General features: G+C 37.7%; 1 protein-coding gene and 1 long non-coding RNA gene across 3 annotated transcripts in view; one reads left to right on the top strand and one right to left on the bottom strand.

Moving 5' to 3' along the window:
• The window catches only part of LOC135444976 (uncharacterized), a 41,676-nt gene extending 26,459 nt beyond the window's left edge, over window positions 1-15,217 (top strand). Inside the window, exons 2-5 of one of the 2 annotated variants that reach the window (XR_010439397.1) lie at window positions 6,967-7,162; window positions 12,632-12,755; window positions 13,169-13,245; window positions 14,000-15,217. This is a non-coding gene — a long non-coding RNA (uncharacterized LOC135444976). The remainder of the gene's footprint in view (window positions 1-6,966; window positions 7,163-12,631; window positions 12,756-13,168; window positions 13,246-13,999) is intronic. The other variant, XR_010439396.1, reaches the window with a different exon arrangement.
• Window positions 1-16,672, bottom strand: part of HAAO (3-hydroxyanthranilate 3,4-dioxygenase) — a 35,202-nt gene that overhangs the window by 17,103 nt on the left and 1,427 nt on the right. The window contains exons 2-5 of the mRNA XM_064707020.1: window positions 13,841-13,919; window positions 5,243-5,326; window positions 3,538-3,644; window positions 624-713 (exon numbers count right to left, since the gene is read on the bottom strand). Of these exons, the coding sequence (XP_064563090.1) occupies window positions 624-713; window positions 3,538-3,644; window positions 5,243-5,326; window positions 13,841-13,919 (360 nt within the window). The remainder of the gene's footprint in view (window positions 1-623; window positions 714-3,537; window positions 3,645-5,242; window positions 5,327-13,840; window positions 13,920-16,672) is intronic.

Genomic DNA, 16,672 nt, shown 5'->3' with positions numbered 1-16,672 from the left:
TTGCCAGTAAGTTTTGTGCTGATAATCCTTAGCTACTATCACATCTATGCAAGACTTTATCTATTTTAGCGATAGAGGATTTGTCTGAAAGTCCTACAAGATTAATGTTACTAAACACTTTCCTTGTTCACCTTTAGTAACCATTTAACAAACTGATTAGTTAATGGCATTCACATGTTTCTTAGAAAGTAGCTCCCTACCAAATTTGCCACAGTCCTGATCATGTTTAAATAATATCAATTTAAAGTATTTAGATAAAAGCAAGAGTGAAAGAAGCCTTAAAGCAGTTCAGTGATTCACCTTGATAACCTAGCATTAGTCAGCGACAATTTTTCACTCAATTCTTTTTGCACTTAGAAGCAGTGTGCTACTAAGTTTACTGGTTCAAAAAAGTGTGCTCCAGATGGATGTGTGAAATACCCGATTTTTCTTTTTTAAAAATTTGATTTGATGAATTTGGGGCACACAAGACATGATTAAAAATTTATAGAGTAGCAATTAAATATTAACAAGTCTATGTAAAATGCAGCATAAACAGCAAATTAATGACATTAGCCACAGACTGACAAAGATCTACAATATAATTTCAATTATTTAAAAAATTTACAAAGGAAAAAGCTTACTCTTGAATTATTGGTATAAGTTGAGTGCCGAGATCTTCACAGTGAAACCATTTTTCAAAGAGGACATCAGTTGATTGTCCAACATAGTATCTGATAAAGTAAACACATTAGTCAATCCTTTTACTAAATAACTGATCAGGTAGTTTCAGTGTTTTAAAGAAAATAGCCACTTGATGTGTAAGAACAACTTATTGTCAAGCCTGGTGTGCTTCATTCTGAGGAATGGTTATTTGGGAAAGGTTTCTGTTTCCCTGGTTAGGTGACTTGGTGGTGAGGTGCCTTGTAGTTCTGTTCATCAATCACAACTCACCAAATTCCTTCAGCAACCTTTCCTGATTTCATCCTGGAAATGATTGCAGCCATAATCTCTTGGGACCAATAACTTTCACCTTGGATGTAGTTACTGCAAAAAAACCTGGACCTAAATACCATTTCCAACTGCTTCCATGCAGCTATGACATAAATACTCATATTTGATAGTCAGCTTACTTAATGCCCATGCATGGGCTGATGAGAAAACAAGGTGGCTTATGGACTTGTTAGTGAAAAATAGATGGTTTTCAGCTACACAGATTTGGGAAGTGCTTGAGTCACCCCTCTGAAGAGGAATTTAGTGTTTGCATTATTTTCTTGTCTTAACAAATAAATAAATTTTGGTGAGGTCAAGTCAAGGTTGCTGTATGGAACAAAGGTATGAACAGCAAATACAGAATTTACACTCAGATCTTTAAAAGACAAGACAAGGAATGATGATCCATTCCTGTCACTCATACTAAAAAGGTTCCGTGTTTCTTTTAGATTAAAGTTATTGCAATGTGTGTCTGAAGAGGAAAACAAAACTTATGTAATTATCCTGTGCATATCTGTATGTTCATATCTGTCTTAGGTATCAATACATATACTGTCCAGAAATTTTCTAAGAGCTCCCTGGCTCCTCATGTTTGCAAAAAGAGGATACACTGAAGAGAATAAAAGTATCTATACCTCCAATTCAGAAAAAGCTGTGCTGCCAGCACAAATTCTGAACACAGACAATCTACAGAGAAGGGAGATGCTAAATACATCTTGTTTGGTACAAATAAAATATCTGGCAATATGAATAACATCAAACTTATGTTTTGTACTTATTTGCCATGGAATTAAGATTAGCTAGATCATTTTTCTCATAGCACAAGACACGTAATCATTACTTAGGCTGGAACACTGGGGCAGGCTACTTACTCTTCACTTGTGCAGTAATCAGCATGCTGGGGGCTCTGATTTATGACTATGGTTTGTAGACATGATAAATAATGGAACAGTAACACAGTTCTATTAGACTTTGAGTCAGCATACTTCAAAGTGCATTATGATTTCCTCTTGTGCAGTCTTTGCTGCAGGTGGCTGGTATTGAAAAAAGTAAGAGAACATTAGGGGTTCAGGCTGTAAATTCCCCATCTCTCCCAGGAGCACACAGAGGGAATGTAGGGTTCAAAAGCATGACAAGATTGCTCACTTCCAAAACTTCAGGTGTCTTTATTCACCACATCAGTGTGAAGACAAGGGCACTAAAACGCCTGATTTATTTTCAGGCATCTGATTAGATACTTTGAATTGAGGATGTGTTAATTTCCACCTGCAAGCCATAAGGCAGCTTTTAGTTTAGCTTCTCCACACGAGCATGCCTATACTGGAGTGCAAATCTTTAGATCAGCCTGGATCCCTAAAAAGGCATTCAGCATTTCTCATACCAATCACAGACATCACATGGTAGGTTGTTTTACTTTAAGAGAAGTTTACTTTACTTTAGTACTTAAGTTCTTTTTTTACTATTTTGTTCTTTTTATTTTAATAATAATCTTTTTTATCTAAATCACTAGTCATTTTTTTTCTACCCCAAAGTATCCTTTAAATACTGTAAGTCCAGACAATTTACAGATCTGCAATGAAAGGAAAAAAGAGAAAAGTGCATAGGTAAGCAATACTTTAAATGAACTGGACTTGTTTTTAGCTTGGAATTTAATTTGTGGGTTTAATTGTGGGTTTTTCTGGAATGGTCCCTTTCTTAGTTTCTTTCCATAGCCTTTTTTTTTTTTTTTTGAATGAAAAAGTGTATCTTTCTAGCTCTGCATACTTGCAGTCTTCCTGCTGTGACATTACTCATGCAACAATCAAAATTGTAGGTAAAAGGACAGGAACAGCACTTTAGAGATATCACTGCAGTTTTAAATCTGTATGGATTATATGGACAGTTATAAATTCTGCTTGGTTGGTGATCTCTGGTAAATACCAAGACAGCTTTTCTAGATTTTTCTAATGCTATACTGTTGTGACTTTCCCTTTTAGACTTGTGAGTTCTGTATGGACACAAGACAAAGCTTAGTCTTGATCCTTCTAGAATACAAATCAAACCACTCACTTACATGAAGATGTTCTTCTCAAAAGGCAATAAAACCTAGGCAGAGGTGTGTATAATGTAGAGGGACTGGTGGTGAGAAAATTGACTTTTGTTTTTAGCTTCCCACACACTTGACAAGAAAGCTGCTCTTCATCTTTTTACTTTCAGTGCTTGCAAAGGAATTAATATTCTGCTTGCCTGAACGGATAAAAAATCTTTTTCATTTGGGTTGTAAGAGAGCTCTGAGATATTTTTTAAAACTTAAAGCAATAGCAGTATGTAGTACATAAGTAGATTTCTATAACCACAGCATGTATTTCAGAAATTTCAATATGGTCCTTGTTTAACTAAAGCAAATGCTAAATGAGATCTCTGTTTATGCATGTATAGATAAATAGATGTGTGAACAGAATTAGTACAAAATTGCTAGGGTGAATCAGATAAATTATCAGGAAATTAAAACACATCATTGTATTGATATGAGAAATTATTTTATATTATGAATTCTAACAGATTAGTCAATAGTTTATACTTCACCTTAGCCCATCCATTTCTGTTTTTAATCTTTCCCTCTCAATCACAAGACCCACAGTGTTTTTGTATCTCTGAGGAGAATGAGGTATCCTGGCAGGTAGCAGGAACATCTGTTAAGAGAAATCAGAAAGCATCAGTGTCAGGAAGTCTTTGTTTTTTGCATTGTCCTTTTTCTGCCCCTCAACCTGCAAAGTCTTCTGTTCCTTTCCCTGCTTCTCCCCTTTTTGCTGATCCCGTGTTGCTCCTTTGCAGCTGCACCCTGTGGTACCCACAGCCCTGCCAACACTGTTTCTTGCTCTCTCTGTGAATGATGACACAGTGACTGCAATCAGCACTGCCTTGATGGCAGCCAAGTTCTCTACTCCTGGTTTGATCATCATTGCTAGACAAAATTGAAATGAAAATCTAATCAATTGCTCATCTGAATCTATAAACTTAGTGCAATTTCTGAGTAATTGAAATGGAAATAAAAAAGCAGATTTTTTGTCTGCTCAACAAAATGTCTAAACTAATCAGCCACATGTATCCTCCCAACACAGTGAGCACCTTTGATTGCATGATGAGGAGTGCTACTCTCTCCAAAAATAACAAATATGAGGGGCTATTTAGTCATGCAAGTGACAAAGTGAATAGGCAACATGTGGTTAAGAGAAGTCTATTTCTGAAGCTTGAGAATAAACCCTTTCCTAGCAGCTAGCTGGTAAGCCTGTGTTCTGCAGCAGTACAGAGGTTTTTGCTAAGGCTGGGCAGTCATTAGAGTTTCTCTGGCTACAAAACAGAGCTAATGAGGGTGTCTCAGCAGCACTAGTGTCAGTCCTTCCACCAAGTATTGTGCGCTCCTTTTCATTAGCACTTCTCTGACATGCTGAGATCTCAACTGGTTGTGCACCTGAAGTGTAATATCAGAACCTTGTAGTTGGAAAACGTGGTTCTGTTTTGTCACTGAAAAAAGTTGTAATGCTTTCAATGGAATTAAGCTCTTGGGTTTAACACACCTTCCATTTTAAAGGCTGTCTCCACTAGACCTAATAATCCTTTCCAAGACTTGAGTGCAGTCCAAGCTTGTGTCAAGAACCATGAGTGGCAGTTGTAGTACATCTAAGTGGCAGTAACAGCCACTGTCTATTCATGCTCTCGGTAAAAGCACTGCAATCCATGCTTTAGCAAGTGTAATACTACAAGGAAAAACTGGATACATTTGATTTGTAAACTGCTCTTTTAAAGCTGTCCTACTGTGATGGTTGGAAAGGCGAGCTGTGAGGACTAAAGAAGGCTGAAAATGTATGAATCATTTCAATTCCTCAGTTTAGGCAGTTTGCTTAATGGGGTGGGTGGGTGTGTGTGTGTACCTGGTAAGGTGTAAATAAAGGACTGATCCAGCTGAATGCACATGGCAGATCCCATGCAATGCAGGGGAATAAGAACTTCTCTCAGTATGTTCTATGACTATCTGAATAGATGCCCCAGTTGTTCAGAGGAATTTTTATCTGTTATTGAAACAGTCAAATGTTGAACACAGTTTATTGTAATTTCCTATTATTTACCTAAAGTTTTCTATACAACATTCAAGCTTTTGTTTGTTTGTTTTTTCTAATAAATTCTGATGCTTTCTCTTGCACAACAGGGATAAATTGATTCTAAATAACACATAAAATGTTCATTTAACATACTTATGTACAACTACAACAGAACAACAATCCTGTTTTACCTCCCCTTCTCGGATGACAATGTCTTTGTGTTTCCCATTTTCAATTATCTTCAAACACATATCTCCTTGAACCTGGTAAAAAAGCTGAAGAAATAATAATATAGCATTAAAGCAGTTACTCCAAAACATTCTGTACCTTATATTCTCTATACAAAGAATACATGTATAAATACATTCAATTTGCAGTTGCAAGTATTTGCAGATTTTTTTCTAACAAAAACTGGCTTCTAAAATCTGTTGATTTTAAAAAAGTTACAGAATATGTATTATTTCTATTATCTTACTAAGAATTAACAATCTATCCAAGAGGTCTGTAACTGCATATAGAGCTATTCTCTGGACCTGGTGGAATTCCACTGTCCTGGTTTTATCCATGGAATTACTTTTTTGGAGGGCTCAACATTCAGTTCAGGCATCCATTAATTACACAATATAGAAAGCTTAATTTCAGATGTAGCAGAGTTTTTAATCAATCAAATTATAAGCCAATTCTTCAAATAAGCTCCAAATACGCACACACAGGTTTTTTGCTGTACTTTTTCAATTTTTTAATGGTGCTTTCTCATTTGGGAAAAATTGCCTGCTTGGAAGCTGTTCTGCTTTACTTTTGAGGCTAAACCTTTTGTGGATACCCTCAAATCCAGCAACAGCTGCTGCTCTTCCCACTGTGTGTATGTAAAAGGGTTACATTCTAAGGGTGTATAAGGACAGAACCAATGTACCCAAAATTCTGTCTTTGGTGACCTTTCCATGGCTGTTTGCAGACCAAAACCAGCTCTGCTTTGTGGGGGCTCTGAGGTGCTCAGCTCCTCATGTTTCATGACAGAATTTGGGTTATCATCTGTAAGCAGATCTGTATCTTTGACCTGAAATAATGGGCATATTCCTCCTCATTTTTATATAGTGCAGAGCAGTAATATTTCCAGAAGTCACTTTTGTCATGCCTTCCATGTTCACTTTACCACATCTAGAAACCAGAGTGCTAGTGCAGCTGAAGTAGTCTGAAACATGATTCAAAGTTAGAACTATAATTGAAAAAATCCCTTATTTATAGCAAGTCACTACAATTTCATCAAAATGAAAAATAAATAGGGGAAAGAAGAAACCACTGGAGAAAGAAAGCCCCCTGAACTAAACTCTTTCCAACATTAGCAAAGTTTAATCAATTTTTTAACCAGTATTATTTCTGAAAGGGTTTTTAAACATTAATACATGCCCCCTGGAACTGAAGAAACACCTCTGTGAACACGAGGAAGAGTAAGTATGCTGCCAAGTGAACAAAACAATAGGGAGAACCGAAGATACACTGGAAAAAAGCTCATGCTGAGAGCTTTTACATGAGTGAAAAGTTCACCTTGTGCCAGGGACATCACTACAGATAAATTATAACTCTTGTCTAGAAGGCCACAGTGCCAGGCTACTGATCCTCACTGTAGTTCATTCCCCTGTGTTCCTTTGCTCTGGCTTTCCTTGGCATTTCCAAAGGGCAGCACCCAATTCCTCAGCAGGTCTCCTTCCACTGGGCAGGGCCAGCTGCTCCCTGCACGACAGGGAGTGATCTCAGTGGGGAAACGGCCTCTCCTTCAGTTCACAGGAAATTCATCTAAGACTGTATGATCTAGATGGATTGTCCCACCAGCTGTGGGTCCTATGGTGCTGATAATACTAAAACCTAAAGTATCATTTTGGAAATCTTGAGCTTTGGAGTGTTATTTCCCCTGCAGCTACTGGGGCAGCTATTACTGAACACATGCACAGGACGTGTAGAGGAGGAAAAGGACAGCAGAGGTAGAGTTTAACCTGGTTCTGACATGAATCATGCAGATGAGAAACCTTACTGGAAATGACAAACTTGAGAGTGGATGTCAGCTATCCAGTTCAGAGGCGAAGCATCACAGCCATAAGGAAAGATTATAAACAGTAAGTTATGAATTAAAAGAACTGTTTTGCAGTGGGAGAGGAGGAATGACGTGGGCTACACATTGTCAATGAAAGTGTTTTTCTGACTGAATTTAAATAGTACCTTTCACTGAAAATTATGGTCTGTTCTTTAAAACTTTTTTCTTTTAAATTGCCTGAGTGCTTCAGTCATCCATAAATCATCTGATGTAACTGTGATTAAGACAAGTGGCAGCAATTAGTGAATATACTGCTTTGCTTATAATATAACCTGAACTTTTTATCAAGGAAACTGTCAGCTATTTAATATCTCAGTGAGTTACAGTCCACGCCCATTTCAGAGGCCAGATTGGCAACACTGTCTTTTTCTTGGAAACTTTTTTCTAAATACTGACTGACTTTTGCCTTTTGGGCAAATCTAATGTTTTCTTAACTCTCTCTTGGAAACAAAAAAAAAAAAATCAAAAAATTAGAAGATTCAGGTGTATATATATGCATGTACACAAATATATACATCTATAGGATAGTAAACCAATAGAGTTCATACCACTTGAAAATATAAGCTTTCCCAGCGGTACTGTTCTTACTGCAATGATCTAGTATCCATTCTCCCCAGCAGTACTAAAAACTGAGGAAATGTGCAATATTTCTCCTCTATCAACATGTTATTAATGGCAAGGCCTCTTGTTACATGAAATGAATATATCTCTTCTTGTAGAAAAGCCTGGATTTGTATATTGCTACTGCATAATAGCTCACAATTGGGCATGAATTTTGTCTCTTTCTGGGTAAAAAACGTGTCTCAAGGAAGAAACAAAGGTTGTTCACCATTATTTTTATCCTTTGTTACTAAATGCGCTTATTATTATTGTATCTTCCTCCTTTCTTCTTCTTCTTTTCCAGACTTTCAGCATTTTGTTTAGTTTTCTGCTTACTATGTGGTATCTCCTCATTATGATTACACTAAAAACACCTCCTTTATTAATGCTCATCTTACCTCTAGAAATTATGAAGCACCTAGGAGTGCTTCTTTGCCCCAAGCATAACATTATTTCATAACATTACTCAATATGGTCATTAAAACTGCAGATATACCTACGAAACTCAAATGAAAACACCTTAAGACTGAGAGGGTTTTTTTAAAATTAATTTTATTTGCTGTAGGAGAAATACATCCTCCTTCCTTAGTCTGCCTCACCCTTTTTGATCATGCTTCAAACCTGATAGCATTATGCCTGCAGGGGAAGGTAGAGTGGCCTGTGCTGAATCACTCTCAATTCTGTACAGGGATATTCCATTCAATTATGAATACTCATAGAATAAAGTATGCTGGCATTTCTGGAGGCAAGAAGGGGAGATGCACAGAGGTAGGAATTCACTCTTGCCATCAGTGGAAGCATTGCTGAAGATGCTCGTCTTGACAGAAATTTCAACAGGGTAGTAGAACAAGTGGATACTATCTTAAAAGAAGCACTAACATCCTCACTATATTAGTGTGGTGAGAATTGCTCCTTCATCCCGGTATGTGTATCCTAGCAGAGTAAACAAAGAAGCATCTAGTAGTGGAAGAAGACAGGATCTGTAATTGGTTTGTATTGACTAACTAAAAAACCCACAAGTCTATTTTATTTCATGCACAGCAGTGAATGTAATTTAATTTGGATCCACCTTTGATATCAAACTCTGCCTAGACACAGGAACTCGGAGCTCCATGAGGGCTTTGATAACTGACAGCTTACTCACAGACCTCTAAAGTAGCAAGATACTTTCAGTTCTGCCTGCATCTAAAAATGGAATTTGGGATTGCTCAGCCACTTCTGGGATTAGGCTCTGGCTTGGTACATCCTGGCTTGTATTGCTTGTCATATGGCTAAGCATTAAATTAATTTGCAGAGCAAATCAAATTCTGATGTGGGAGTAGAGCCTGGGTGCTCTCCAGACTTCAGTGGTGACTGATCTATTTGGATACAGAAAAACACTTTTCTCCCTTTCTCATCACAAGGGTTTTTCAGCCATCAGAAGTCTACAAGACAAACAGATGAGGAAGGTAGAGAAAAATATGTTGAGGGCTTTTGGTGTGGTTTGTTTTTTTTTACTTCCCTCTGCTCATTTACGTGTCATCTGTGAGATCTGAATACTAGCCAAAACTCATACCAACAATCTTTCACAGCAAAACCATTTCTGAAGACACAATCTCCTTCTGATGGAAAAGGATGATCGTTCTTATTACATTTTAACAGGAGCTTTGTTTCTTATTAAAATATTCTAAGAGTCTTTTCCAGATAAATGTGGGGTTTTTTAAATGTAAAGAAGCAAAAATATTTCTCTTGCTTTGCTGTGATTCAGGTTCTCAGATTTATTTGAATATAAGCACCACAAAACAACCTATGGGAATGCTCACTGAGCCCCACTTTCCCCTTGTTTTCAGACATCCACTGTCCTTGTAAAATGCCAAGGACAAATTGATCTGAGGGGGAGAGTTTCTCAAAAGCATGCTGACTGGATAGCAGTATACACTAGAAGGGGTCAGGCTGCATTTAGGCAGATAATCTGTCAGAAACCGGAGCCAAGTCTTACTTGTGGTGTCTGTGGGAGAGGGAGAGGAAGAGAAATCAAAACTCAGATGAGATGTGGCAGATGTGACCTCAAACCTGTATCATGTTTCAAAGCATGAAGTTGTATCTCAGTCAGACCATGTGAATGTGCTAGAGGAAGCTGAAGAGATTCACCAAAATGATCAAAGGAGGGGGAACTCCCTCTCTGAGAGTTCTCTTTAGGACTGCAGTATGCGGGCTTTGGTCCATGGGGCTGTGCCAATAATTAGGTGGCTCTATCCATAGGAAACAACCTAGATGCTGAGAGCAGAAACTTAGGGTAAAATACAGCACAGGGAGGAGTGGAACTTCTAAATCCAAGTGGGGTTTGTGTCAATGCAAATGTGTTGCAGGTGGTAGATGAAAAGCTGATTTGAATTTCTCTGCAAGGAACTGCACTGTTTTACATAGACTCAACATCAGAATGTAAAGTGTTAAGAAATCAAAGTCAGCAAAATCAAGGTCAGTTGAAATTCACTGTGTGTAAATGGTGGACTGAGGTGGTAAAGAGATAGCAGCCTAACTACTTTTGTAATCCTAGATTTAGCTGTTAGCATATTTCACTTTTCCCCAAAGCAGCCCACACATTGCAGTAAATAAATTCTGAATTCTTGTACTAGAGCTAGGATTTGATATGATTGTGGGGTTTATCTGTCATTAACTTTCTCCAAAATATATGGTCCTCTTGAGTTTTCACTTACTTCCTTGGAAGAAGGTTTGTTTTTTGTTTTTTTTTTTTCTACCCTCAGGCTTTACAAGTAAGTAAAAATGCAGTAAATACACCATGAAGCCTGTAGGCTATGTTAACACTGAAACTCTTCTTGTCACAAATTCTATGTATGATGAAAAATCCAAGACAAAGATATGTTGAGGACTGTTCCCTAGTACCTGCTGCCCCACAGCTCTGAGGGGTTGAGCACAAGAGGACACAGCCTCAAGCTGCGCCAAAGGAGGCTTGAGTTGGACAGCAGAAAGAATTTCTTCATTGGTAGGGTTGTTAGGCATTGAAATGGCTGCCCAGGGAGGTGGTGGAGTCATCATTCCTGGAGGTGTTCAGAAACAACTGGACATGATACACAGTGCCATGGTCTTCTAGACCCTGGTGGTTTCAGTCAAAGGTTGGACTCAATGATCTTGGCAGCGTTTTCCATCCTTAGTGATTCTGTGATCACATCAGGCCTGCCACAGAAACTTTCAGTGGCCTCAGCAAGTTCACTGTGCAAGAATTGTAGTTACTAGTCCATGGAACACAAAACTGTCTTGACAAATGAGGCACATCAGAATAATGATTCTTTTGAAACCTTCAGAACTCATTACGTAGCACAAACCCTTCCTAGAAAGTTCTGTCAGTATCATATGTATAGGTCCATCCTCACAGCACTTTTTTTGCCATGTTCCAACAGAAGATGCATTTCCCAAAGCATTTTATTTTGAATGAGTCTGATTTAGAGGCAGAGAATGTCTGAGTAGATGTTTGCTGACTCTACCTCTGTTCTGATGGAGAAGGGAGCAAAAGGGAACTTAAAAATAAGAAGGATTATTACTTCCTGGTAAATTCCAGCTGAAGACTGTGAATGGTTTAACTCTTCTAAGTTACAGCTTCATATTTCTCTTTAAAAAACCTGTCCCATGGAACACAGTCTCAGGTATGAGACTCTTTTTGTGCAGAATGGTGGTAATGAAGTAGTGCACAGAAGTTTAAGAAGGCAGTGAAGAGCTATAGAAAAAACTAAGAGGGAACAAAATATAAGGGTTATTTAGGAAATGCCTGCTTGTTGAGAGGAGGAAAGAAATTGTGCTAAACTAGCTGTCATTTTAGCCTAAATGGGTTCAGGAGACAATTCTAAAAGGCTTTGAAGAGACTTCAAATCAAGCCTCTGGGTTTTTTTTTCCTTCTAATTAGCCAGTCAGACCTAATCTTCCTGATACACCTGCACGTTAATGGCACCAGCAGAGAGCAGCTCAGGAGGAGGAGGATGCTCCTCAGCCCTTATCTCTGCGTGCCAACCCTTTGCTGCTGCGAACTGCAGGCTTTCAAGCACAAGTTCTGCCACAGGACACTTGATAAACTGTGTGATAACAGGCACGAGATAGTGAGTGGACAGATATAAACAATCCTAAATTTAACTTTCTCTCCAAACCAACCCTTCTTTGCTATGGGAATACTAACAGCAGAACAGCATCAGCTAAATTTGCCTGAAGGATTTGTGGGTTTTCACATTCGTGATTTGGCCTGCTGACAGTATGTCTATACAGTCTGCCTTCAAATTATCACCCAGAACTATAAATTACCCTTTTTCTGACAAAATAATGAGCTGAACATGGCTTTGAATGTTGTTTTTTTTTTTTTAAATCCCAAATCTAATTTAGGAATATGCCCTTTTGCTAGGATACTCTCTACCTCACAATTCTTCTCTAATGAGAAACATGGTTCTAAGTTAGATCATGGGAAGATGTAAATGTGTCTGATAAAAAGCTATGGTAAAACGCAATGAATAACTATAATGTACTTTTATAAAACTGAACAAAATTGGCCCATATGTTAAACTGGTACATAACTGATAATGCTTCCGATCTGTGCATTGCCAAGTTTCTGATTTTATAGGGTTGTTATGTTTCCATTTTTGGTTTTTGAGTAATTGGGGGAAGCTTACTATGTAAATGAGCATGTACTGATACCTAAAAAACCTTGTTTCCACTTGAGTTAACAACAACATCACTATGCAACAGTAAATTAAAAATTACACCTTTACAGATATGGCTAACTTTTTATATTGTTGAGAAGTCATATAAAGAGTTTATAAAAGGGTAGGCCATGTTATTTACAAATACAAGAACAACTTGCCACATGAAAAAAAAAAAAGTTACATTAAATCAGCCTAACTTTGTTTTTAAGGAATCCCAAGAAGTGTGATGGCTGATCCCAGGTGCTGCCAGAGCTCTCCCTGCACAGCCCATGAGAAGGGACACAGTGTTGGTAACCTGGCATGTGATGGATGTGCCTGTGCCCACAGCCACAGGTGGGCTGGGAGATGGCAGTGACAATCCAGCACAGGAGGGAGTCACCCAGGGAAAACTCAGCACCTGCTCTTCCAGAGCTGTGTGTCTGCAAGGACTACATCACCTGCACAGCACAGTTAGAACAGGAAATCAGCGAAGGCTCTTGTGAAATGCTGGGGTGGGTTTGGGGAGAAATGATTCAATGATAAATAAAGGAATTTTTCTTTCTTTTCAAAAGGATTTACAGGACCTTGGCCCACTTCTGCCTTAAACTATGTAGATGCTTAGGCTTGAGTTTCCAAAGATACTTAAAATTAGGTTGCCAAATGTCATTGGAATGACATGAAGTTAAATTATTCCGCTGGGAAGCAAGGAAAATTGTCTCTATCCTGATACCCTTATTTCCAGGCCTCTAGTAATCACTTTCCCTTAGGATTCTTTCAGAGCCAGTGGTGGTGAAGTCCCCAGACAGAGCAAGCAATTCCAAGAAAAAGGCAGTAAACAAAGAAGGTGAAAATTGTTACAAATTTGTTATGTTTCTACTCTTTCTTCCTCCATGCTGCATTTGGTGCAATGGCCACACCAGCGGAATGGCTTTGAGCACAGGGGAATGATGTGAAAAATATTTAAAGACCCTATTCTTTACAAACTCAAATGAAAGCTGAAAAGCTGATGATTCTCACAAAGTCCACAAAAAGAGAAATTTCTAGTGAATTAAAATATTTTTGATTTTTGAATACCAAAGTCACTTTTCAAATACAGACCAATCTTTTGCAATAACATAGTGTTTTAAAAATATCATTACCTTCCTAAAGTTCTGTTCCAAAATGTTGAAATGAGACACTTGGATGTGTAAAAACACTTTCTCTAGTTTTCTGTTGGAAATTAATTACAGCAAAACAGATCTGAACTCATGTGCTTGTTTCAAACAAAATGCACAGATGATGTATGTATGGTTCTGGTGAATGATTCTGTTTAAACCTATGAGTAGATCTGATAAATACATCACTGAGCCTGGCATAGCTAATCTATAGCTTCAAAAGTAGCTGCATTTAATCATTATAGATAAATTAAATCTGAATAATGTAAACAACCTATATGTTACCTCTTCTCCTTCTTCAATATGATAATCCTTCCTTTCATTTGGCCCTCCAACAAACATCACATTTAATTGATAGCGATGCCTAGAAGAGAAAGTGACATTTTGACGCTACTTCTGTTCATGATGTTGTTTATTTCATTTATTATTTTTAATTCTTTTTAGGACAATGAGTCAATGAAACAACGTTGAGTGGAAAGCAACAGCCAGTACAAGAACTGATAAACCTTGGATGCACCTCTCTGCTCTGGCACTGTCCTGTTGGGTGACCTGAGGCCAACTACCTCCCTCCTGGAGTTTCAATGCCTCCAGCTATGAAAAGGGGACAACAATAGCTGCCAGCTTGAAAAGAGCTTTGAATTGAAAAGATAAAGAATGTTACCTAAGAGACAGGAACTAGAAAAGAGGTTTTTCAACCTGAGCTGATTATGTAAAGGTAAAACTCTTAAAAGTTAATAAAGGTAAAAACATACTTCCCCCCCCATTGGTAGAATTACTAACAGTACTGATGGTAAGAATTGCCAGTTAATTTCTGTTTTGCTTAAAATGGTTTTGCTAAGATGGAATAACATTGCAATGGTTTCATTGTGGTTGTGGCTATTTCAGAAAAGGAGATTCCAGGTAATTTCTTAACTCTGCCCCTCTTAAGTGCCCCAGTCAGCATTCCTCTCAGCTATCACAAGGAATGGCTATCACCCCAATTACCTATCAGTCCATTCACACTAATATAAAGGTAAGGTAGCAGGTTTTCCTTTGCTAAACAAACCCCTCAAAATCGGGCCTGTTAGCTGTGAATCAAAATTTGTTTGTCTGCTGTTGGACAAGCGAACTGAGGTGTATTAACCTCTGCTTTGCAATGAAGAGGTTCTGGGGAGCAACAGGGAACCAGCAGGGCCACAGTCCCCTGAAACACAGCGAACAATGTGTCCCTGTGTCAGCACCTTGTAAGGTTTAATTGAGAAAGGCTGTTCTGAGCGGTGGCACACGCATATTCAATCTGCTGGCGTTATCACTTTTTCTGTGAAGAATGTGTAAATGATAATGACGAACACAGTGGGGACTAGTAAAGCAGTTAACCAGTAACAGTGACAAATTAGTTGGTCAAATAAAACTAAAGAATTAGAATTGACTGTTTTCTCCATAGGAAGCTGTATATGTGACAGCACTGGGCTTCATATCTGTTTCATAAAATAAGGAACTGAAATCCAAATTGTTGGTACCATGCAGACTTAATATTCCTTTTCAACAGCACACCGAAATGCTTCTGCATTAATGAACACTTCTACTAAAGAAGGGCAGGATGACTGAAACAGCAGCAATACAGATAATAATTAATGAAATAAATGAAAACTAACCCTGAAGAATAAAATAAGAGAAAGGCAATCTGTGTGTATCTTGTAGTCTGCTGTTAAGATGGGTTAGTTTTTTTTTATAAACATTCAGTTTTGTTGTTAGTTCACTAAGTAAAAGTGAAAATACTGCTAATTACTGCTTGACTTCTTAATTTGGCAAATTTATGATTAATTTTCCCATAGATTTACCTGGGCTATGGGTTAATCATTCAATGATTAACAAATGTATACTGACACCATTAAAAGATTCCAGCTATGAAATATGAGCAGGAACTCAGTGAGCCCACCTTGTTAAATAAAGTTATCTGGTTAATATAGTTGCTTTAAATATTGTTATATCTAACAATTATTTATTGTTATGAAATATAATAAAGAAAGGTTTCAGTTAAGACTGCTAAAATGCAGGTAGGAGTATTGTAAAGGTTTCAGGGATGTGAAAATTACTTGACTGTACTATTGTTAGAATAAGGGCCTAATTAATGGAGTATTATGTTTTCCATACTCTAACATTTCTGTTCTCATCCCCATAAAGAAAATGGTACCAGCAGGTAACCCTTTAAAAACGTGGTAAGGTTACAAAGAATCAGATGGTCCATGACCATACTTAGTAGTCCTTTTGAAAGATAAGCATCATATTCTGAACTCAGAAGAGCTTTAGAAGTACCTGTGAAAATCAGCTGTGTCAAGGGGTTTGATTTTGCACTAATTGCTCATTGTTGAGGTTAAAAAGCATTTAAACTTACAAGACAGTGTCATTAAAATACAGTATCAGAGCTGCAATTTAATTAGATGTATAATTTTCTTTACTTTGCTAAAACTCTAAATAGGGAGTAGTTCAGGAATTGAGGTTGTATGTTGCAATCCCAAATAGGTATTTAAAAATTGTGATCCTCTCAAATGTATGGAACATAACGCAATAAAAGCCTGAAAGCTGTAATAACTTTAGATACCAAAAGCCCTACTGATTTGCTGTAAGACCTAGTTTAAACTGCTAAGTCTTCTTCATTGAAACAAATTAAGTTACTTAAATTTTGATGTGGCTGCCTTCCATGAGGCAGTAGGGCAGAGAGAAGATTGCCTTACAGCACCTGAAGGATCAAGCCTTTGAAAAAAAGTTGAAAATCTATTAGCTGCTTCTTGAAAAATCACCTAAAACCTTTTGGAAAATCCTGAAAACATTTTGGTAGCACCAGGTGCAGGTGATGGTAGACTCAGAACCCATGCAGTACATGGTTTTACTCTCCTTCTACACAGGCTAAAGCCATGTTGGAAAAATGGATTTTGTTTTAAACTATGCGATTTTTATCACAAGAAATGTTTCTTGTTTCACTGTAGCTTCTTAAAATGTTTATGGGCAAAGGTCTACGATAGATGCCGCATTCCAGATTTGCAGAACTACTAGTAAGCAATACAGAACAGTGTAGTAAGCACAAAAAAGATTCATTGTGCTGATAAGGAAAGAAACACGCGAATATTCCATATAAAT

Source organism: Zonotrichia leucophrys, chromosome 3, assembly GCF_028769735.1.
Source record: "Zonotrichia leucophrys gambelii isolate GWCS_2022_RI chromosome 3, RI_Zleu_2.0, whole genome shotgun sequence".
Classification (NCBI taxonomy): domain Eukaryota; kingdom Metazoa; phylum Chordata; class Aves; order Passeriformes; family Passerellidae; genus Zonotrichia; species Zonotrichia leucophrys.
Note: the sequence above shows the minus strand (reverse complement) of the source record. Positions and strands in the feature narration are given on the sequence as shown.